The sequence below is a fragment of the Sabethes cyaneus genome, chromosome 3, assembly GCF_943734655.1.
Source record: "Sabethes cyaneus chromosome 3, idSabCyanKW18_F2, whole genome shotgun sequence".
NCBI classification, from domain to species: Eukaryota; Metazoa; Arthropoda; class Insecta; order Diptera; family Culicidae; genus Sabethes; species Sabethes cyaneus.
The window spans coordinates 164,507,206-164,531,395 of record NC_071355.1 but is presented as its reverse complement, the minus strand read 5'-3'; the positions used below and the strand labels follow the sequence as shown (position 1 = coordinate 164,531,395).

The 24,190-nt window shown below is 40.6% G+C and overlaps 2 protein-coding genes across 2 annotated transcripts in view; one reads left to right on the top strand and one right to left on the bottom strand.

Annotated features, from left to right (window-relative positions):
* The window catches only part of LOC128741264 (UPF0047 protein YjbQ), a 66,165-nt gene extending 45,264 nt beyond the window's left edge, over positions 1-20,901 (bottom strand). The window contains exon 1 of the mRNA XM_053836946.1: positions 18,264-20,901. Coding sequence (XP_053692921.1) covers positions 18,264-18,426 — 163 coding nt within the window. The 5' untranslated portion in view covers positions 18,427-20,901. The remainder of the gene's footprint in view (positions 1-18,263) is intronic.
* Positions 20,902-22,408: 1,507 nt separating this feature from the next.
* Positions 22,409-24,190, top strand: LOC128743398 (adenosine kinase). Its single transcript, XM_053839963.1, has 5 exons — positions 22,409-22,571; positions 22,669-22,830; positions 23,060-23,221; positions 23,322-23,917; positions 23,977-24,190. The coding sequence occupies exons 1-5, from the start codon at positions 22,528-22,530 to the stop codon at positions 24,159-24,161; spliced, it is 1,149 nt and encodes a 382-aa protein (XP_053695938.1). The 5' UTR covers positions 22,409-22,527; the 3' UTR covers positions 24,162-24,190.

The window sequence follows — 24,190 nt, the reverse complement described above, 5'->3', positions numbered from 1 at the left end:
GATTAAAAAGGTGGGGCTGTCGACAGAAAGAGCATAATGATTTGGTCGAGAACGAAAGCAGCTGGAAAGGACTCCATCCCTGTCGAACTTTTGGAAGTCGGATGGTATGGACTGAAAAGAAAATATGTACGAACTGACTGGAAGGTCTCATATACCTTATTTTCAAAAAATGCAGCCATTATGCAAAATTTTCTCCTGTATCCAGTGCGGCTTTTGAGGCACGCTCAGCGACGGATCAAATGTTCACCTTGTGACAGATTGTTTATAGACTTCAAGGATTCAATTAAACGAAAAGAATTGTGGCTGAGAGTAGCCGGTGCGATATCGAGCTCGTTCATGACGTTAGATAGTTTGAAGTAAGATGGCAAACTATCGAATTTGCAGTTCAACATTGTATTGGAAGGTGCTATTCGAAGGGAAGGCATGCAGAGGAGCAGTGCAATCATCACGAAATCTCGCAGGCTCCTAGGATTCGCGGATGACATCGATATCATCACTGTTAATCGCAGAGCTGTGGAAGAGGCGTATACGCATCTTAAGGGGGAAGCCCAAGTAGCACACTTTATGTCCATTTAGTTGAAGCAACCGGATTAAGACTGAAATTAGTTATAATTCGGTTACCACAACTACTTTGTAACAAGTGTGCTAGTAGGGAGCTGTGAGGAAAGGGCTGATCATAAACTTTGCCAAAACGAAGTATGTGAAGCTTGGTAGAGAGCGTGGTAACCCTTTGGGTGCTGTAGCTGTGGTGGTGATAGATGGAGATACGTAGAAGAATATCGACGCACGTTAGTGATATGTGCCAACAGTGTGAACCGTGAAGTGAAAAGTTGGATAGCGGCTACCGTCCCATTTACGGATTACGCTGAGACGAGACGTGACAAATGACTTCTTTGTCTTCTTTTCAGCAAAATTTCGATACTTTTCACATGCTGCCTAGCAATTTTACCAAAGTTATGAATATGTTGTTCTTGACAACACTGCTGAGTGTTCTTTTTAGTTTTTTTCATGCGTGCAAAACAGCCCAATGCGGGCAATTAGTACTGGTCTAAAAAATTGCTACGAGTTGACACGTCTCGTCTCAGGGATTACGTAGCCAGCTGAGGTTCCGGAGCCTGCAACTCCGTACGAAAAAAACGATATTCTACAGAAAATCCGAGAGAGGCCAACAACTTCGAGGTAGACTCCGTGCTCGTTGGATGTGCGAAGACGCTACAACAGCGGCTGTTCCAAGTGATTGGAGAATGGCAACTCAAGACCGTAAAACATGGAGGTGAATCCTAAATTCGGCACAGATTCTAAAATTGGATTGGCGCCAAAAAAGTTAGTAAGTAGGAACTTGTAACTTGTGGTTACAATCTTATAGTAATCCAGTGAAATTTTGATACACGACCACTACCTACTTTATCTATGTTCGCTGTAATACCCCGGGGCAAGTGGGATCTAAAAATGCATATTTATTTATTTACTAGCTGACCCGACAAACTTTGTATTGTTTCTGAGGAGTTCAATCTGAGATGATTTATTTTGGCAGTTACGTAACTATGATAGCAAAACAAAGCCTAAGTGCTACATACCGTTATCGAAACTTGACCTTCTGTTTTTATACGACAGACTTCGCAGCCAGCTGTTAAAGTACAGGAAAATTGCAGGGCCAGTTGCTACGATCCTATTGACTCTAACAGGCTCTCCGAATCGAGATTCGAACATACGACGACTGGCTTATTAGGCCAGCATCATACCTCGAGGCCAACTGGGAGGTTTATTATGATAAACTTTTTCATGGAAAGAAACAATTCGCAGGTTTGATCTCTTCTTACTCGCTGTCGCTCGTTCGGACCCAACTGAAGGAAAGTAATAGAGGTCAGTAAACCTAGGCAGTGGCCGGCGCTTCCGACGGCGGGTCGCCGGCAGGGTCGATCACTTTGACTAAATTTTGATTCATTTGACAGTACCGTCTCAGTCGAACAAAATTTGACAAAGTGATGTATGCAACAATTGTAGAACTAGTTATTAACTACAATTTTACTGAATAAAGTTTTGCTGTATCTTTTGTGAAAAAAGAATGGAGATCCGTTGAGAAATATCCGCGTTATGACCATTCCCGTAAAATCGGTCGTAATAACGACTCTTTTATAGCCTTTTTGAGAAATAACCAAAACCATATCAATTTGGCTGTCAAACTTCGTAATTTTATGAATCAATGACACTGGATGGTTTTACGGGTACTCAACTTGTAATGGCGCTCTTGTGGCAGGTACTGGGTATCCCGCCGGAAATGTTCCATTTAGGACATGACCGAAACCATATCGACATGGGTACCAAACTACAATATTTTAATATTTTGGGAGCCAATGACACTGAAAGCGTTTTACTATAATTTGTTTTCACTATGACCAGAAGTTTGATACATATAATGTATCTTATTTAAAATTTTCTTTCATTTCTTTTGGACAGATAGTAATTATTTACAAAAACCTATGTATGTATTCCTTGAACCGTGTGCACGAGCTAACCAACCTGCACAAAATAGTGGAAGTAGCTTGAATCACAACTTAAAATTTCAAGTATTTACTCCGCATGATCAGCAGCTTCTCTTCGTGTGCTATTCGCGCAGATATTCAAAGCACGTAGGACTACCGAAAGGACTTTTACTTTTTGAAAGAATTATGAAAAATAGTGATTCCAGTAAATAAAAAAAGCAAAGCAAAGCCTTGGGTATAACGTCCTGTTGGAAATTTAACCCTTCTTTATCGACAGACTTCACTGTCGGTTATTAGAGTACAGGACAATTACGGGGCTAGAGTAACGATCCTACTGACTCTATAGCAGCACCTCTCAGCCGAGATTCGAACATACGACGACTGGCTTGTTAGGCCAACATCGTACCCCGAAGCTAACTGGGCGGGCATCCCAGTAAATAGTGACTATCTTTTGTCGATAACGAAGAGACAGTCCGGGAAAATTTGGAGCTAAGTAAAAATTAATTGGTGTTGTTTTTTTTTCTTTTCTATAACCGAAATATAGACAAAGACACACTATAGACGAAGCCATCCAGCACCCTATGCAACTTTTACGATTCAAGAAGCTTTGCTCAAAATAATTATTTCTTTAACACGAAGCTTTTTCAAGTTGTATTTTCATATACGCTGTAGCTACGATTCAGACGGGTAGTGTAAAGCTATTTTCTGGCCTTAAAATGAAAATTTAGTTAAATTTTCACAGTCCACAAGTGACGGATCAATACGCTAAATCGTGTAGTCCATTTAAACCAAATAAACAACTTGTTTTTTTGTAGTGATAGACTGGTGAAGAATAAGACAACTTCTAAATTAAAAAAAAAACATTACTCTACACTGCATTAAATCAATAAATTGCAACACTAGCGTAAACCCATCCATCGATCGGCGAGGCGACTCGTCCGTAAAAGGTAAAACATTCCAACCACTAGAATGGTAATTACCGAAATGACATCCATCCATTCCTGCTCACAGCAAACTAACTTGATCTAAATATTCTACCATCGCCATCAATCTAGCAGGCAAACAGTTGTATACCAATTTGCATCGTATTCCGTGTAGGGAGCTGTATCTATCGGTAAGCACACATACGGAAGGGACCTAATGGGTGACGAGTAAGCGAACGTGTCCTCGGTCGAAGTCATCTGCGGCACTAGTGCTACGCGCAAAGTTCAACTGCGGGTCTAACCCACTGTGTGGTAGGCAAGTCCGTGTAGTTGCAATTGAAGGCATACACTTGACTTTTTCCGCTAGGGTTTACCATGCGACTCTTTTCTAAAACTACATATAGGCGTCTCTATACACACTGAAAAGGTACAAAATGTAAAACAAGCTCAAGTCCTACTATATAACGTATAGGTACGTACGCTCTGCTCCATACGGGTGCTGTCAGCCTAGCCACGAGATTGTGTTAAAACGACAAAAAAATCTACGTTACTGTGTAGCAGAGCAATGGGGCTCCTTCATTGAAGGTGAAAAATGGGCCAAACCAAAGGTAACTTGGCTTTTTCCTGTGTGAGCATTGACTTTTCCTCGGCCCCGTCATTCCCCGTGGCAGGGCTTTTCCTTCTGTGGTAGTGTGTGTGTGCACAGCTGGTGGCCTTCATTTAGGCACGAGCGAACTGCCACCACCAGCTCTTCCACGTTTAGTTCTCTTTACTAACAGTTGCGCTACTATTCTGTCTATAGTTGTCTTTCACGACTACACAGCAGTTCTAGTATGCTTCTAGTGCCAACCGCAATACCAGTACTTCTGGCTTTAATATGGCCCTCTTGCAGTGATATTAAAATACATAAATCAAGCATTCAAAATGTTTTTTTATTGCTTAATTGAAACAGAGCGAGAGTACTGTAGACTGTCGGAAAGACGAATCAAATGGTTAAGGATTAAAACACGATGATAGAAAAATAAAAATGTGGCCCGGCGACGGACGGTTATGGGGGTCAAGCAACGAGCTTGAAATTTGTATAGAAAATAGGCCATGTCATACTTTAGCAGATTATTATCATTTTGAAGAAAACTAATGATGCACCATCTTATTAAAAACCGTAAGTTAATGTGACTAATAATAAGCATACCATAAGAATTCTAACTGTAGAATGTTTTTGTAAGAACCTGTTATCCTTTACGGATTCTGTAAGTGCACAATGCATACGGTTACACTCCGGAAATTTGACAGAAAATCCGCAGAAAAACTGGCGCAAAATCTACGGAGTTGTTGGTACTTTCCATCGTTCGATCACAGAAAATACAAATCGAACAAAAGAAAAGTAAAAAATGATGGGTTGTGAAAAATAGAGCCCTCCAATTTGGACCTCGAACTCCTTTCATCTCCAACTCGAATACAGTGAATTAATGAGAAATCCTTGGTTATCTGACTGTCATTCTGCTTCAGTACCTTCGTCAATTCTTCTAGACGAGCTTTGAACATACTACGATCGCCTCGTTGCGTAAGCATTGTACCTTGAAACCAACGAAAAAACTCATCGCGGTTTGTATAGGATTTAAATAGCTCCATTCGAGGAGTGACAATAATCATTTCTAATTATCTCATTTTAAAACTATGAACACCTACCTGCATCGATAAAATAGACAATAGATGCTGGATACTATTATAATTAGTTACGGTATAGCATACGTGCTGAGTAACCATTATTTTTAACTTACACAACGAACAGTGAAACAACAGCCTATATATCGTGAGCAAACAACGGGCGGAGGGAAAATCCGTGCGCATATGAGTACCGTTTTCTCCTAGTAGCAATTATAGACCATAGTGATAAGTTACAGAGGCTTTTTTCACTGTGCTGGAAAGGTGCAGCTGAATATAGAATCGACTATCCAAGGAACGACGTGTTGAATATGCTCACTAGACGTGTTGTGTGAAAGCGCGGGGGGCTGGGCGGCCAGTGATTATTCAGCCTACCTACAGCGACAAAGGACGGCTCGAACCGAGCTCTCGAGCTCTAGTCAAGAACTATTCCGAACCCGCCGTAGTGAAGAAGCGTGTCACTGCTATGGGAAAATTTATACTCTACTATTTTATTGGAAGTTTTATGCGAAAATTATTCAAATTTAAAGACAACCTCCATGATTAATGCCGGCAACATGTCTATGGACAGATTGTGTTGAATTGATGACTATTTTCATCGTCAATGTAACGTGGCATATGAATTTTACACAGAATAATAGTAATGATTTAATAGGGAAAAGGGGAAACTGTGCATTTTTATTATTTTGAACCATTATTTGTAGAGTTGTAGATGAAATACACGCACTATAATACACACGTCCTTTCCACGTGAAAAATTAAGTAAATTTCAATAATGCAATAATATCTATCTGATTTCCACGTAAATGCACGCATATTAATGCAAACTACGTTGAATTCAAATAAATAGTACGGGAAAAGTTTCATAATAAAAATATTCACATAACTTTTCCGGTAATTTCGACGTGAAAATTATTTTGAGTGCATAATTAACGTAATCGTGATTTCTTCAACTGAAAAAAGGATGTGGCTCTCGAAATAATTAAAAATGTAGAAATAAAAAATAAGAAAACTTATCCAATTTAATTCTACTATGTGTATTTTATTCAATGACAGATACGTATTTCGCCTACGACTTGCAGGCTTCCTCAGTGTCTGTTTTCGAACTCCTTCGAAACTCCTTCCTTCGAACTCCTTCGAGTTCGAAAACAGACACTGAGGAAGCCTGCAAGTCGTAGGCGAAATACGTATCTGTCATTGAATAAAATACACATAGTAGAATTAAATTGGATAAGTTTTCTTATTTTTTATTTCTAGGTTTCGTATTCTACTAAGACGCTCCAAAAACTTCAGTCAATTAAAAATGTGTTGTTTTATATTTTAAAAACTGATTTAATATCAATTTCACAATGGTACCTTCAGAGAAACCGCCCAGTTAGCTTCGAGGTACGATGCTGGTCTAACAAGCCAGTCGTCGTATGTCCGAATTACGGTTAGGCGGTGCTGCTAGATTGAGTCAATAGGATTTTTGCACTAGCCCCGTAACTGTCCTGTACTCTAACAGTCGGCCACGAAATCTGTTGATAAAGAAGAGTCAAGTCTTAGAAAGACGTTTAAGCCCAAGGCTTTGCTTTTTTTACCTTCAGAGAAAGTATAAGAGAAAGCCACAAAACCAAAAATCGATTCTTTACCAAATGACATTTTTTCAACTACGTGCAACATCCAATTCACCAGTTGGGTTATCATTTTTTGTTGCAATGAAAAACAATAATGTTTAATATGGAAGTTCCACGCGTTCCTAGTGATCTCAAAAAGCGTACGCCGCCGTACAAAGCTGACAATGTATAAAACCCTTATTAGATCGGTAGTTCTTTATGGACTTGGAGCTGTGATTCTGCCAACAGAGGACATTCGCGTCCTTGCCGTATTCCAGCGGTAGGTGCTGCGGACGATATTTGAAGAGTGAAAGCGGAGAATGGCCAGCGTTGCCAACCTTCTAGTTTTGTCGGGATTTCCAGACGTTTTGATGCCTAATCAGACAAAAAAACGTTATTCAAGCATTGCCTTTCATTAGACCAAATGACAGCCCGATTTTTGCGAGACGTTTTTATTCTCGTTTTCCAGATTTTCGTAAAAACCGGTTGGCAACGCTGAGAATAGCGGAGACGTATAAATCACAAGCCACAGGTTTGGAGAGCTTCGCGTCGCACATCTGACGATAATCGGTAGGCTACCGTGGGCTGGACACCTCAGAATGCCGGACGGCACTGCGACGAACACGGTTCTCTTAAACAACCCGCCAGCATCAGAAACAGAGGGGCTCCATGTGCAAGATGGCTTGATCAGATCGAAGGTGATTTGAGACCTCTGACGCCTGGGAATTTAGTGAGTGGCCCAAGATCGAGATGAATGGAGAAAACCGAATGAAACAATACGAGTCACCCCAGCTCTAAGCTACTAACGACGATGACGACAGTTTCTGACAAATGTCTTAATAATACCGTGGACCCCCGTTCGTTTGACCGTTTTTAATGTGAACACTTTTTAATTTGAACCCCGCTGGTTTGCACGATGTGCAAATTAAAAATGGTTCAAATGTCTTTCTCAATATGGCATCATTTGCCTTCGCAGACAATGCACATAAACACGATTTGTTTGTACTTATCTAGCGTGTTTAATCCTAGTTTAATCAGTTTCACATTTCGTTTACCAACGATTACGATAGAAATCCGATCGGAGAATAACATATTCGCTGCTTGCAACTACCAACTAAACGAGACTAAATCAAACCACCAAAACAATAACAAAGAGCAGGGCGGCCAGTTCATACAAGTTTCAGCATATTTAGGGTTGCTAGTTGCTCAAATTAAAAACGAACCCTGTTAGTTTGCATGAGGAATCGTTCAAACGAACGGGGGTCCACTGTACAACTAAAATCAACTCTCGTCAATTTCAAAAAGATGTTTAACAGTATTGAATATTCCAACAAAAAACTCCACCAGTACATCTGCAAACATAAAAAAGAGGTGCAATAAAGTGCCGAAAGGAGATAAGAGCTCCGGAGTACACTGAGGGACAGATTTCGACGCTCAAATCCCAATTCGGCTGGTTGATAAAAAAACTATTCCGGAAAATGCTTTGTTTTGGACAACGAAAGTTACTTCCCTCCTTTGAAGACGCACATTTTCGGAAATGATCGGTACTATTCCATGCATCCCCATTTCCAAACATAAAATACAAATATAAACATAAGTTTGAACAAAACGTGCTGCTGTACACTGCCATTTCCGAGAAAGGTATTTCTAAGCCATGGTTCAGTCCTTTATTTTGTTTATCAATCAAGATGTGTGCCAGAACGAATGTTTGAAGAAAATTTTGATCCCGTTTCTATAAAAACATCATGCAGATCGACAATACGTGTTTTGGCCGGATAAAGCTTCATTGCATTACGCCAAAAATCACAATCGTTCCTGAATACTCATTCGACCCCATTTGTACTCAAAAACCACAGCTCGACAAATCTGCCTCAGTATCGCCCAATTGAAGATTTCTTAGGGATTTTGAGCTCCTTGGTGTACAAAACAGTTTGTGAATTTCATCCAGATGAAGTAAACCAAGTCTTCTTGTCAAGTTACATTCGCAGTGGGACTGATGAGAATATTAGAACAACAAGTAATTCACAGTATTGTTTCTCGTTTCGCCCGGTGCAATATTGGGAAGTAATAAATTCCATATCGGACGTGAAATCTAATGCTGTCGGACTAGATGGGTTGCCGATAAAGTTCATGAAATTAATTTTACCGTTGCTCGTGCACCAAATCACTCACTTGTTCAACAGCATTATAAGAACATCGACATACCCGATTTGCTGGAAGCAAGGTAAGGTGCTACCGCTAAAGAAAAAAGCTCATATTAATACGCTTAGAAACCTTCGCCCTATCAGTATACTGAGTGCTTTGTCGAAGGCGTTCGAAAAGCTGTTGAAGTACCAGATGTCGGCGTACATTACGGATAACAACTTATTGTCGGAGTTCCAAGCGGGTTTCCGTAAAGGCACCGTACAATCTGCAGCTCTTCGTGTGTACGATGCTCTGGCAAGCACAGTCGACAAAGGATCTGCTGTACTACTTCTACTTGATTTTTCTAAAGCATTCGACACTATTCCTCCCCTGTTGCTGTGTTGGAAGCTGGAAACGCAGTTTAATTTTCAAGCTCTGCGGTGAATTTGTTGGAGTCCTACCTCGATGAACGAACGCAAATTGTTTTCTGTGGAGACTTACAGTCCGAAGTAGGTTACTGCACCTCCGGTATGCCACAAGGTTCCGTGATTGGCCCACTACTGTTTTGTTGCCACGTGAATGATTTGCCAACAATACCTCGGCACTGTTCCATTCAGCTTTTTGCGGACGATGTACAGTTATATGTTAGCCGCCCTGGTGTTTGTTCACGAGATCGCGTCGATTTGGTGAATACAGACCTTACCAGAATTCCAGAGTGGTCACTAAGAAATCAATTGCACATTAACCAAGCTAAAAGAAAAGCTATGTTTATTCGAGGACGACGCAGGAATACTACGCAAATGGATTTGTTGCCGCCTGTTATATTGGACGGCCAAGCCATTGACTGGACGGGTCGAGCGATGAACCTTGGTTTTTTGTTTCAAGTAGATCTCCAGTGGGAAGGTCTTATCAACCAGCAATGCGGAAAAATCTACGCGTGCCTTAGTTCGCTTCATAGTTGTGCACTTGCTACTCCCATCGACATACGGCTTAGGCTGTTCAAGGCCTTGATACTGCCTCATTTCCTTTTCGGGGACATATTGCATGTCAATCCAAGTGCTAATTCCATGAGGCGACTACGTGTTGCCCTTAACTCTTGTGTACGCTTCGTGTATGGACTTAGCCGCTATGCTCATGTGAGTCACCTGCAGAGAAATCTGATTGGCTGCCCACTTGATTCTCTATATGCCTACCGTTCCTGCCTGTTCCTGCGTAAACTGATCACATCGTGCTCGCCGCCAATACTCTTTCAGAAGCTGATACCAAATCAAGGACGTCGCCTCCAATACCTGATTATTCCGCGCAATAACACGAACAGCTACTCCAATTCACTATTCGTACGAGGTGTTGCAATTTGGAATTCTTTACCCACTGTGGTCAAACAATCGACAACGGAAGCAGATTTTAAGAGGGGCTGCCTAGAGTTTTTTAACCGTCATTAAATTAATTGTTAGTATGTAATGTATTTAGAATTTATAAAAATGATCTATATGATAATGATTGTGACATTCGGAGATAGCAAACAAAAAAGGTTTACCTTACGCTATCAGATAAATAAATAAATAACTAAACTAAACAGTTATTAGCCAGTACAAAACAGTTATTACAGCAGAGTAAAAATTGCAAACATTTGATTGACTGAAGTTTTTGGAGCGTCTTAGTAGAATACGAAACCTAAAAAAAAATAAATAAAAAATAAAAAATAAGAAAACTTATCCAATTTATTTTATTTAAATTGGATAAGTTTTCTTATTTTTTATTTGTAGGAAACATTTGATTGGTAGAATCAACAGATGCATTCGCAAAGTTGACAAGACGACCGTACAACGCTCCTGTTCCGGCATCAAACGGAAGCCGATTACGGACCATTTCCAAATGTTCACTAATTTCAATAATGGACAATGTATCTTTAATTTCAATAAATCAGATGTTCTTCAAATATCGTTGTCTTTTTTTGACAGCTTGAGAAACACATTCCAAAATTTTAGTTGCCAACCGTTACTCTACAACAGCAAACACCCGGGCGATATCGCAACAGAACTGGTCGAAGTGATGAGTCCACACTAGGGATGCATTCATCCATTCGCAACTGCGCAGAAGTTTCCAGCAGACGGCCAAACAGAAAACCAAATCGACCACATCAGAATAAGCCGCCGCAAGTGGAGAACAAGGTTTCTTGATATACGCAGCAAACCCAGTGCCGATATTGCATCCGAGTCGGATGATCCGACCATCACCTTACAAAATACAAAAAACTTGATAGCAGACCAAATCGAGGATTGCCCTATAACCTGTAATGATGGATCAGCTAGATGGCCTTGATCTAGCTTCTTCTTCTTCTTCAGCATAGAGCCGGGGTGGCTCGTGCTGTTTCAAGCACTCGTCTCTATTCAACTCGGTCTTGGGCTACTCGTCGTCAATTTCCTAGTCCTTTCAGAAGTCACAAATCGCTTTCGACCTGGTCGAGCCATCGTGCACGTTGGGCATCCCTATTCCTGGTGCCGGTGGGGTTGTTGAAGGGGACTATTTTCATCGCACTGTCGTCCTCGTTACGACGTGTCCGGCCCACCGTAGCCTGCTATCCTTCGCTAAATGTACGATGGGAATCTCCCCAAGCAGTGCCTGTAGCTCGTGATTCATGCGCCTCCACCACGTTTTCAGTTTGTACTCCGCCAAATATCGTCCGCAGCACTTTCCGCTCGAACACGGCAAGGGCGCGTATGTCCTCTGTGAGCAGCGTCACAGCTTCAAGTCCATAAAGAACTACCGGTCTAATAAGGGTTTTGTACATTGTTAGCTTCATGCGGCGGCGTATGCTTCCTGATCGTAGCGTTTTACGAAGGGCAAAGTAGGCCCGATTTCCCGCTTGGATGCGCCGCTGGATCTTCTTACTAGTGTTGTTGTCCCCGGTCACCAGCGATCCCAAATACACGGACTCCTCTACCACTTCTAATTCGTCGCCGTCAACGGTTACCGTCCGTGGGAGACGCGCGTTTATTTCCTTTGAGCCACTTCCTTCCATGTATTTGGTCCTCGACGCGTTTATTTTTAGCCCACTTCTCCTAGCTTGTCTGTAATGATTATCTGCCATAGCTTGTCTCGATCGACTGTATCGTATGCTGCTATGAAATCAATAAAGATGTGATGCGTGGGCACGTTGCACTCCCGACATTTCTGTAAGATCTGTCGGATAGTAAAAATTTGGTCCGTAGTTCCGCGAGCCCCCATGAAACCCGCCTGATAATTTCCTACGAAACCTTCTGCTATCGGTGACAACCGGCGTAACAGGATCTGGGAGAGTACCTTGTAGGCGGCGTTTACCACCGTAATACCGCGATAGTTGCAGCAGTCAGCAACAGTAGCCGCTCACCCTTTTTGTAGATAGGACAAATCACTCCTTCCATCCATTCCTCCGGTAGCTTTTCCTCCTCCCAAATCCTCGAAATAACCCAGTGTAGAGCCTTTGCTAGCGTTTTTCCACCATGTTTATAAAGCTCTGCCGGGAGGCGGTCTTTCCCAGCGGCTTTATTGGTCTTCAGCAGCCCGATTTCTCGTTTGACTTCTTGGAGATCAGGTGCTAGGACATTACTATCTTCCATGGGCACTCCTAGGGTAATTTCCGTTCCATCTCCTTCTGCGACTTTGCCATTGAGGTGCCCACCGAAGAACTGCTTCCATCTGTCGACCACCTCGCGCTCGTTTGTGATTAGATTCCCTCCCTCGTCCCTACACATGTCAGGTCGGTGTGTAGCACTTCCGACTTTGGTTCACCTTCTCATTATCATTTCTCATCTCTTGCGCATGTCATTAGCTCGGAATAGTTGTTCTAATTCTGCCTTGATCTAACTGACAACATTGTATTGCTCACACAACGATGACTGATATGAAGAACAAGCTAGCCGACCTCTCCAAAAGCTCCCAGCAAGTCTCCTAGTCAATACAGCAAATACTAAGTCCATGGTATTGAACACTGACAATCTCGCCAACTTCACAGTAGCGGGACAACAGATTTAGCAGATGAGCTTCCAATATCATGCTAAACAGACAACGCCCCAATAAAGCTGATATAGCCAAACGGAACAGGAAGGTCAAGGGTGCCTTTGCAGGTCTGCGTAACATCTGGCGCTGAAATCTACCTGTGGGATATCATTCGTGCCTGGTGGCCTGACAACTGAATATCTAACGAGGAGCTGAATCGTCGACGTCATCAACAGCCGATTGCAACAGAAATTTGAGTACATAAGTGGAAGTAAATCAGACACACTTTTAAGAGAGGACCGAACGAGATCTGCAGAGAAGCACTCGATTGAAATCTGCAAGGACAGCGTAGAAGAGGCAGACCCAGAAGCTCATGCCGACGCAGCTTAGCCAACGACCTCCAGACTGTAGACGAGAACCTGTCCTGGCGACAGGTAAAAGCTATGGCGGGTAACCGTTAACAGTGGAGATCTCTGATTTCATTCCTTTGTTCTGCTGGACCGGCGGACATGGCCGCATAAGTAGGTAGCTAAGTTATAGTTCGAATTTTCCTTTAAACTCTCCCAGCGACGTTGGATTATTCTACGCTGATTTATGATTTCCAGATGGTCGTAAAGCTGTTGAATCAACGGGCGAAAACAAGCATCCAGCGTTGCAATCCAAACTCTCTTCTCGGTCACCTAAGAACATCTGATTCGCACTTGGGTGCATTTTGATTTTTAGTGTTTCACTTCCCTCGATTTGTTCTATGTAAAACATCTTGGTTAGATTTACGCGTCAAATTCTTATTTCTCGGTTTAGTATTTCTCGAGTTTTGTATTCCATTCAATCCTGTGTCTGTGTAAAGATAAAAAGCAAAGTTTCGGTTTAAGTTTTAGGAAATTAGTTCAATCAAGATAATGGGAAAAAACAACCATACCGACTTTAGTAAAATGAATTAGAGTAAGTAGGTAGTATAAAATTACAAACAACTTCGATAAAAGATATCGACATCGCTCAAATAACTTCAGTAAGTGCGTAGAGAATCACTTGGGTTCTTGGGATTAGTATTGCAAGGGCGGTTTTATAAAATGAGAAATGCCAAATGATAAGATTTTAAGGCAACAAACGGTTTGAAAACGGAATAGCAAAAACTTTGAGGATAGAAATGTAGAAAAACCATTCGCCTTAGATGAAGGTCACAAAAATTCATAAAATTTTGAAATGGACTATACCCTTGTAATGAACAACAACAATTTAAGAAATCCGAGGTCTCTTATTTTCCCAGAAAACTTTTTAGAAAATGTAAGAATTTTTTCTCAGCAATCTAGGAAAAATCAAATCAAATTTTTATCACTGACTGAGGAAAATTTCTATAGAAAACATTTTCCACAGTCAGTGATAAAAATTTGATTACGGGGCAGGTAAAGAAGCTACGAGTGACTCGTTTGAAGAAATTGCTTCCTTTGTTGAAACAAAAAAAAATGATAATCCTGCTCTCCAACGAAAAGCTCTTCAGCATTGATGCTGTCTCAAATATCCGCACAGACCGGTTCATTTCAACGATGAAATTTAAGGATGTTCCGGAGAAAGTTAGGTTTAAGTTCCACAACAAGCGTCTGGCTAGCGGCATGATGTTTGGCTTGGTGGCGTCCAACAATTTGAAATTTGGAAATGCAGTCTGTTTTTATCGATGCTGGTATTAAAATCAATACCAAAGTGTATATCGATATTTTAAAGGACCAAGTACCTCCCTAGGTGAAGGTCAACTTCTCTGAGGATCAATACGTTGTCTTACAACAGGATAGAGCACACGTCACATGGGATCCAACGATGGCTGATGGAAGTTTTGGACTAGCAATCCGGACTTTCAACCCATTGGATTGTTCTATTTAGGCGTATATTTATTAAAGCAGTGGCCTGCAAAAAATCTCACCTTAGTGTGAAGACCGTGAAGTCTGTCATAAGGCGCATACGGCAGTCAATATCGGAGGACTATGGTCGTGTTCTAGCTTACGGCATCGTTTCGAGGATGTCATTGATTAAAATGGAGGTCACATCGAGTAAATTTGGAAAATAAAGCCTCGAAAATGCTGAGATTATTGCATAAAGTAGTTGAATATGGGATTTGTCGGTATGAAATGAGTAAGGCAACTAGGAAGAAACGGTCAACATACCTCAAGCTTTCCCAAGCCCACAATTAACGCCTCCACGTGGCCATGCTGAAAATACTCCAATTTGTATAATTGAGAAGCAAAGCTAGGTGGTATGGGGTCGTGTGGTTTTCGGTTCATAATGTTACAACTGTAGTTTTAGGCAAACCGTTGAACCACACGACTTTATTTTTCTGTTTTATATTATTCAAACAAATATTTTTGGTAGTTTGTGTCTTTATTCTATTTTTAGAGAGCGAAATAAGGCGCTATATTCTTGGCCAAATGCAGCCTGGCTTCTGGCATAAATGCCTTCAGTTCATACTCGAGGGTCTGGAGAATCACTTAACCTTTATTAGTAATTCCAACGATTATATTGTAATATAGTACATGGGAAGCGTTTGGTATGGGAGGTCCACGCTTTCTTCCATTCCCTTAATTTCAAGGATTTGAATGGAATTAAATATTATTATTAGTTCCACTTAATTTCTTGGAATTCTCTCTGCAGTACATGCTGCGCAGTTGCTTGGCCGTTGACAAGAAAAATGATTGATTCAAGTTAGCGTCATTTTTCAGGGTGCTTTCAAGAATTGGTTTGGTTAGTACGAGTTTAGATTAAAGTAGTTAGAAATGGGATTTGAAAGAAATACCATAAATTTTTTACTGCCACACCCAGTAAACAGGAAAAAGGTTTCTAAAAAATACTAGAAACTGTTTTTTAATTTTATCTTAATTCTTTGTGCCAATCGGTACTATGTTAACTCAATTCGACACTAAGAAAAATCAATTATTGCCTGAAGAGTATCTATAACATTTAATGTGAAATCATGATATTTAAAACCCATCTTTTTTATACAAGCATTAACTTTGCTAGATAACAAGAAATTTCGGGATGAATAACCTTCAAACCGTGAAATTATTACTGCATAGTTATAGCATCGAAAGACAGAAGAGATCTCATGGTTTGATTTTCTGTCGTGTGCAATAAAGCAAACGGATCGTTACGTACTCGTTAAAAATGGCACGTTTTCTCCGAAGCAGACATTTGCTTCGAAACCCGAAATCACACTCCTGAACGGGATGGATAACGCTGACGACAGGGACACTGCCGGTTGGCTCGTAGTAAAAAGTCCACTGTCCCGTCGCATCGGCCAGGCACTATGAACCAACAAAAAAGAAATCTGCAGACATAAATCTAAATTATGAACGAAAGCACCAAACCAAAGGGGAAGAGGCAATAAAATGAACTTCAAGCCTGGTTGTATGAGTATGGTCGAAAAATTAAAAATATATATATCGATAGACTGCTGCTATTGCTGCAGGCTACTATTTGGTGCCCAAAAAACGAATAATGGGGTCGACAGTTGGAGTTTTTTTTGGCTCAATTCGCTAGTACTCATGCATCTTATGCACATTATTTGAACTGCCGAAAGCATTTGAAACTTAAAAGCCAACATTTTTGAAGAGAGCGCTGATGGTCCTAGACCAAAAGCGGACGTGTGCTCCTTGCTAGATATTGATGACACTTTCGTTGCCGAATGAAATGAGTGTGGTGAGTATGCAAATTTTTATTGCATCTTCAGATTCAGAACAGTTTCAGTTATTGGTGCACAAAGTTTAATTAACACACCATATTGAAGAATAGAAAATGAAAAAGAATAGGAAAGATAAAAATAACATGTCAACGGCGAAGCAAGCGTTAACCGTTTTTATGTTTCTTTTCACACAGGTAACATTAATTATACGAGAAACCATGAAAGAAGCTACTGATACTTTCTAAACGAACTAGGAAAGCATCTTATTTTCAAGAGAAGAAATACCTAATACAATACATACAATTCAATCGTAGCTAAAAGTACTAGTAGTGACGGCATATTATGTATCACGCTCTGTACACACAATTTTCTAGTTTTTACTAAGCACGTGCCCATGTGTCTAACTAACTCAATAAGTAATTAAACCATATTTTAGCTGTCTTACTCCGGTGTGTTACGGTTTTAATTATCGTCATTTTATCATAATTATTTTAAATGCACACACCATTTACGTCTGCCATCAGATAAATAGATAGGCCGCGTTTTGTGATGCGTTATTGCCGCTACCGCTACCGCGTGCGTTAATATTGGAAGTTCATATGATGTATGCTGGGCACGCTGCACCGTCCGATGGCGTCTAGGGTGCAATTATTGGGTGCGGTATTCATCGTTGAGCAATATTGCAGCAGAAACCCGTGCCAAGCTAGTGCATTCCGAGGCAAGCCCAAGCTTCAAATACTCCCATTATGGTACATGCAACGCGATTCGCTGTGTGACCCGTCACAATGCCAAAGTATTGAATTACTAACTGATAAGGAAGTTGTGGCTACAGTTGTTCAGTGTAGGCCAATTGAAACACAACAATATCATAACAGTTGGTATTTACGAGTTGCGTTTTTTATGCGAAAATATTATTGCATTATTCACGTCCACTCAACTATCCGTTTTATTTCAAAGCGAGTTATTTAGGAATTGTCTGATGTATTTCAACAAGTCATTGTACGATGTACATTACATTTATTTTTAATTTGTTGTTAGTATGATTGGTATTGATTTATCACTATGAATTAGATGATAATCGAGAACATTAACATATCAAAACCGCTGATCAAAAGCGTAGACAGAGAACAACAATTATACATCCAACTAACCCTGGTTTTGCTTCAACGTTTTGTAAATACTGTGAGTGAAACAATTAAAATGTTTACGTTATGTATCTAACAAGAAAATTTATATGACAGAAAATAATTGAAAAACGCAACAAACTTCAAAATTAACCTAAAGAAACCTTCAACATTTTTGAAATATAGAAATTGTAACTATTTCTAGGGCTGTAGAGCAATCCTCACAAAAGAACTGTCGACGATTGCATAATGGTTCTTAACTAGTGGAATCTGTCAATTCTGACCACCAGCTATTTTTCGCAATGGCTCAAGCATTACGTTAAGTTTCTATAACTATCTTGTGTTGTATTGAGAACACAAGTCTTTTAAATAATTGAGAAGAAAATGTCGTTAGAGTCATAAATGCTGATGTACTTGCCAAAGGTAAACATTTTGACGTACTTTGGTAGAAAAAGTTTTTTATTTACTTTAGCTGAAAATTGTGATCGCGAACAACTTCACACGATATTTTGAAAATACGGTAAATCAGGTGTACTTTAAATTACGGAATACCATCTAATATAGAACCGCCACAGTTGTACATCGATGAAAAATAGGATAGGAATTTGTAGTAATGAGAATGGAAACGGTCAAAACAATCTATAACTGGTCGGTAAAATCTGCGTTAAACAAATAAAGACAATTACATGGGATTTAGGACTTACTTTGAACATGGCACAATCCGACTGAAAACTGCCCTAGCTCTGGCATTTGGCGAAGAATTTCCTCGGTCACCAGATGAACGCCCCGATGCTGTGGTCGCAGATTGATTTTCCGCTGAAACCAGGCCGAACCGATCTGTATTCCACGGTGATTGGACGAAGCCATGTTATGACCCTTCTCATACGAGTCCGGTGGATGTGGATGGTGTTGATGACTGGTGGCCGAACCTCCGCCGCCTCCGCTTTCACGCTCGCGGTCAATGGCGCCTGCCGTACCTCCTGCCGTGCGACCTCCGGCAGAAACAGACAGCAGTAGCGAGGAGGAAGAATCGTCAGTAACCGAAGAAGGAGGACTTCTTCGCCGAGCGTAATCCGTTTTGCTGCTTCGCCGACTAGCACTCGCACTACCACTGCCGCCGCCGCCGCCTCCTCCGCTACTGTTCGGTACCTGACTACGGGAACGTCGACGTCCCCCTCCTCCTCCTGCCGCCGATCCTGCTTTATTGGACGCAGATGATGGTCCTGCCCCTCCTGTTCCAATTCCAACTCCCCCTGCTGCTGTCGGTGGCGGCTGGCTGCTGTTGGACGACGTCGTGGCGAACTGTTTTATACGGTCACTCGAAAGTGATTATTACTTAATCCTTTCGTTTATCGGTATTTATATTATTCTGCTTATACACAAACGATTCACTTTTTATTGTTAGGCGAATTTGCCAACTTTTTTCGCGTGAAACAAAATTCAAATTCGATGTCACAAACTAAAACCTTTCAAATCACTTTTCGAAAACTTCTTTTTGTTAATGGAAACTCAATTGGAAAATATAAACGGGCTATTATCCTGCCCAAAAATCTCCTGTTTTCACAAAAAATTATTGCGTATAGTCAAAAATTCCACATCGACTTGAAGTATACCGAAAATTAAGAAAAATTCAAACGATTCACCGGTTTTAGAAATAAAATTGTTTTTTGTTTAAACTTGTGCTATATTTTCATCCCCTTGGTGCAATTTTTCAGCTACGGTATTTTTCCCCTATTTTTTGTCTTCAGCAAAGTTTTCTGTCCTTTTAAAAACTGTCTTTCAGCTGTAAACTTTTCACTAACCGCTCTACCCGTTTTCTATACCTCTGGTGATTGTGTCAGGCACCGAAAATTTGGGCCGTACTCACACTCTCTCTAGCAAACAGTGCAAATCCTTCCGCAAGAGGACAACGCAATCTGACGTGTCGTAAGCATAACAGCAGCACACTTTTCAGCTATCGCTCATTCTCTCCGTATCGGCCACTGATCTCACCTACCGTAGCAGATCATTAGTGTTGTAGTTCAGAAGATTTCACAGTACCATTTTTTGAAATATGATTTTAAGGTCAGTTTGCTTCTCCACATTACGATAATGGAAATAGAGTTTTATTGACCGCAATTCTACTTTTTTCCGATTCACTGAAAACTCGTAATCCTTATCGTTATTTATTTAGGTGGGAGTTGCTTCCGTGGTTTCTCGAGGACTAAAATAGCAAGTTACAGACAACAACTATCACTTGATTATATTCACTTTTAGCGTAATTTTACAAAGGCAAACCGGGGGTCAGAATATTTTTTAGGAAAATTCCTTTACACTAGTAGACTGCCGTTTTCCTTCTCCTGCTCCTTTCTAGCACATACGATGGTTATGCCTCTCACTATTGCTCTCGTCTTCCTAACTGCCGATGATGGGTGGCCCTTCTTTTGGTGCTTTCGTTGATAGAGAAAAACAAGAACAAGAACAAGAGAGTGAAGGGGCCGCGTTGAAAATCTGGTATCAGGAGTCCAACATTTTTTTTCTTTGCTTTAACTTTTTCAGTTAGCTTAAATCTTTCTAAATGATTTAATGTATTACTACTCTACTTCAATTTACAATAGAAGAAAAATGAAGTTTCCGTGCTGGACGTATTTTACTCAGGTTCCAAAATATACGCCTGCCAGGTATCGATCGCAGCAACGCTCTGCGGTTTTTCACGCACAATACTCGTTTTTTCCACTTCAGTGAAACATCACTCCAGGTGCAATTCAATGCTTTTTTTCTTACACAACAGGACACTTTATTAGCTGATTTTTCAAATTGCGATGACCACTGAAAATTTTGATCTGGAGGAGCGATGGTAGCAAACCACGACGGAACAAACAGGAGCAGTTTTATGTAATTTTTCTCTCACCCTCCGTCACAGTCTGGCCTGGCTGTCTGTAGGTTGATGTGCTTTGCTTGCTTTACAACGGCACACACGGCACAGTACGAGGTTTGCTCCTGCCTGCTGACTAAAGAACGGTGAACACAAAAACGGAAGGGATGGCCACTTTGCAGAGGATCTCACCAGCAAGCCTCTCTTTGCGGTCGCAATTCTCTCATTATGCTGTTTATTGTACGCCGCTGCTGGACTCTACCAGTGATGCACTCCGGAACTCTTTTTTGGTTATCTCATATTGAACCATGCAATCAAACTCGAGGAAAGTTGATAAACTCCACTTTTTCACAAATTACACACTGGATCTTCTGCATTCGATAACTATTGTACTCTAGTCAATTTGAGTATGAAAAATATAAAAATGGTTGAAATACATCACTGCTGAATACCGCAACGACCACCTTTATTGACTCTTGTATTTTATTTCGATGTCATCTCCGCAGAGGCACGACTCCGATGTAGCATAAAAAAGCGTGAGCGACACTAAAATCGAAAAATGTCAAAATTGAACAGTCATGGTTGACAGATCGCGTTCAAAGTTGCCAGAAATATTTGAAATCCTTTTTTCGCAAGGGCGCGAAATTAAAGATAGAATTAACAAAAGGGCGAATGTCCCAAGCGTAAACAAACCGAGTGAGGGTTGATTTTCTTATGCTGGTCCAGCAAAAAAAAACTCTCACCCGTTTTGTTTACATTTGCGACATTCGCCCTTTTGTTAATTCTATCTAGAATTGACACACAGAGAATAGACTATAACCATCAGGTAATAGACCTTTCTGACAGCTCAAGCACCCACACAGCAAACACGAAAAACGCGTGTATATATTGCCCCTTTTATGACCATTTAGACTACTGTGATAATCATTTAATGATTACCGCATTTTTCACTGTTAATCTGACACTAAAGTGGCTTTTAGTTTGATCTTCTAATGAGTTTGACTTCTTTTTCCTTCTTCCCCTTCTTTTTCACTTCATATTCTTTGAGCGAAATCGTGTGCGAGATTCGACTGTGATAATCGTGTAAATCGGGGTAGTCTAAATAGGGGCACATGTCGCAATACATGATATTTGCCTCATTTTGGCAAAGGGCTGATGCTTGTTTGCCTCATTTTCAAGCACCAACACACACAAGAATGGAAAGGTCTATTGACGACAAGTTCAAATATTACGTAACGCCAAAAACATCATCTTTACGAGCCCCCCACCCCCTTCACGGAGAATAAAAATGTAGTTTCAACCATATTTATGGTTGTTTTACGCACAAACAAAAATTTCGTTTTGTTTCAAACTGAAATGTATGATTGAAATGAAAATATTTATTGCTATATCAATGTTAACTTCAAATTTAAAAATACTTTACATTTAATTCAAAACTGTTATTTTTTTGATTTAAACAGAATCTAGTTTTGAAACAACAATATTTTCAGGTTGTTATAAAAATATTTTATTGAGGCTTAAAGCAACAATCATTTTGTTTGAAACAAACTGGAGCTTTTTCGCTCAAAGCCCCCTTCCCCAAAAAATTGTGTGACAATTGTCGACCAACATTTGAAAGGGGCGGATAAGCCAACTGTCAAACAGAACGGGTGAAAGTTATTTTTTGCTGGAGCAGCATAGGAAAAGCGCAAGCGTAAACAAACCGAGTGAGGGTTGATTTTCTTATGCTGGTCCAGCAAAAAGTAACTCTCACTCGTTTATTTGATTACATTTGCGACATTCGCCCTTTTGTTAATTCTATCTAGAATTTGTCGGTGGCGCATTGTAATCACAGCTGTTGGAAACCCCTTGGCTGATACGAACACCTCTTTGAACACCTGTACTTGAAACAAAGCTTGCAAGCAAGCTTTTATGAATTGATGTTTTGACTGCTACGTCCTTGAGGAAATGAAATTTCTCTGTGGTGATATTCACCGTACTCGAATTGGTCGTCAGTGCAGTCTTTGAAAAACTAATAGGAAAGGCGCGTTAAAATCTTCGGCGGCTCAATCTTGGAATGGTCATACGTTAAACGACTCCCTGTATACATATCTTACTTGTGAGTAATTAAGGCAATGTTTAGTCCCAAAGTAACAAGTGACACAACTATCAGTAGCTGGTAAGTAAAGAAATGAATTAAAAAAAAAATAATTTACCGAAGAATCATGTAACTCTCTCTCTCTCTTTTTGCATTGAATACATTTCACATGCTACAGTGATCGTTGTCCACGGTTAATTGCCTTTGGAAATGTGCTGCTGGACATAAGTGTCGAACTACGCGATAACCAAATTCTTCAAGATTTTGACCTAAAAGAGGATGATCAGAGGGAAATTCCGTCAGATAAATTAGCTCGGCTGGAGGAAGTCGCCATAGAAACGTGAGTACGATGGGTCAATACTAAATCACTGCGCCCGCGTTTCACATGCATCTTCCAACAGGTAGTGGGTAATATCGATGCCTTTGTTATATTGTATACGTGAATCATAAATTTATGTAAATGCATTGCCGGGAATAAGTAGTGGGTTGCTTTTAGTAATATGTAACGGCATCACACTCGATTGTAAATGTAGCTAAGAGTTGTATTTAGTTTGTGTTCTATATTCTAGATGTGGGAATCCCAAATATAACCCTGGTGGATCGGCGTTGAACACGTGCCGCATTTTGCGCGCTCTTGGTGAGAAGAATGTTCTGTTTTGCGGTGCGGTTGGTGCTGATGAGAACGGCAAGATACTGATGCAGATATTGAAGGATAATTCACTTTGTACTTGGTGAGTATCAACTTAAACGTTGGTGAAGTAATGTTGCTTGGTAAGATGTTCTGACTTTTAAAAACGTGCCCTGTTTTGTCATGTTTGTCTTCGTTTTCAGTATTCAGACACTGCCGGAATATTCCACGGGTACCTGTGTATGCCTCATCAGTGGTGATAAGCGAAGTCTTAATGCCAACATCGGCGCATCGCTATACTTTAAAAAAGAATTCGTAATGTCTCGCTGGTGTCAGAGTAAGATCGGTAGTTGCAACGCAGCTGTGCATGATGAGGTTGATGAGGACGTAAGGGTTTTCTACATCGAGGGCTACTTTGTTCCGGAAAAATTTAACATCTGTCAGTATATTTATGAAAACTACTGTAAAGGAACGGCTAATCTATTCGTCACGAATTTGAACGCCACTTATATACTACAAAACTTTACCAAACAAATGAAATACCTAGTTGAGCAGGCGGACCTAGTATTTGGAAATTTAACAGAATTTGTAACATTAGCCGAGATTTACGAGTGCGATAGCGTTGATGCTTTGACCAGATACTTGATCAGAAAATATCTCAAACTAAACCGGGAAAAGATAATTGTCGCAACGGATGCTAGTCGTTGCGTTCGGTTCTACCATGGAAACGGTAGTGCGTTCTATGCTGAAACATATCAGGTACCGATAATTCCGCAGAAGGCTGTTGTCGATACAACTGGTTAGTGTCGTTGCGTAGGGTATCAATAGCTTTAATCCCTCTTGTGAATCACATTTCAGGTGCCGGCGATTCGTTCGTAGCTGGTTTCCTATACAAACACTTGAACGGAGAAGCACCCACATTGCTGGATTGCGTGCGATACGCCAGTAAGGTGGCAGGCAAAGTAATTCGCCAGGTGGGCTGCAACTTACCTTCGTCGTTACCGGCATCACCTCTAGTTTGTCCTTTGGAAAATTCTACTTAATTGCTTATTTGCAGTAACAGATATGTGTA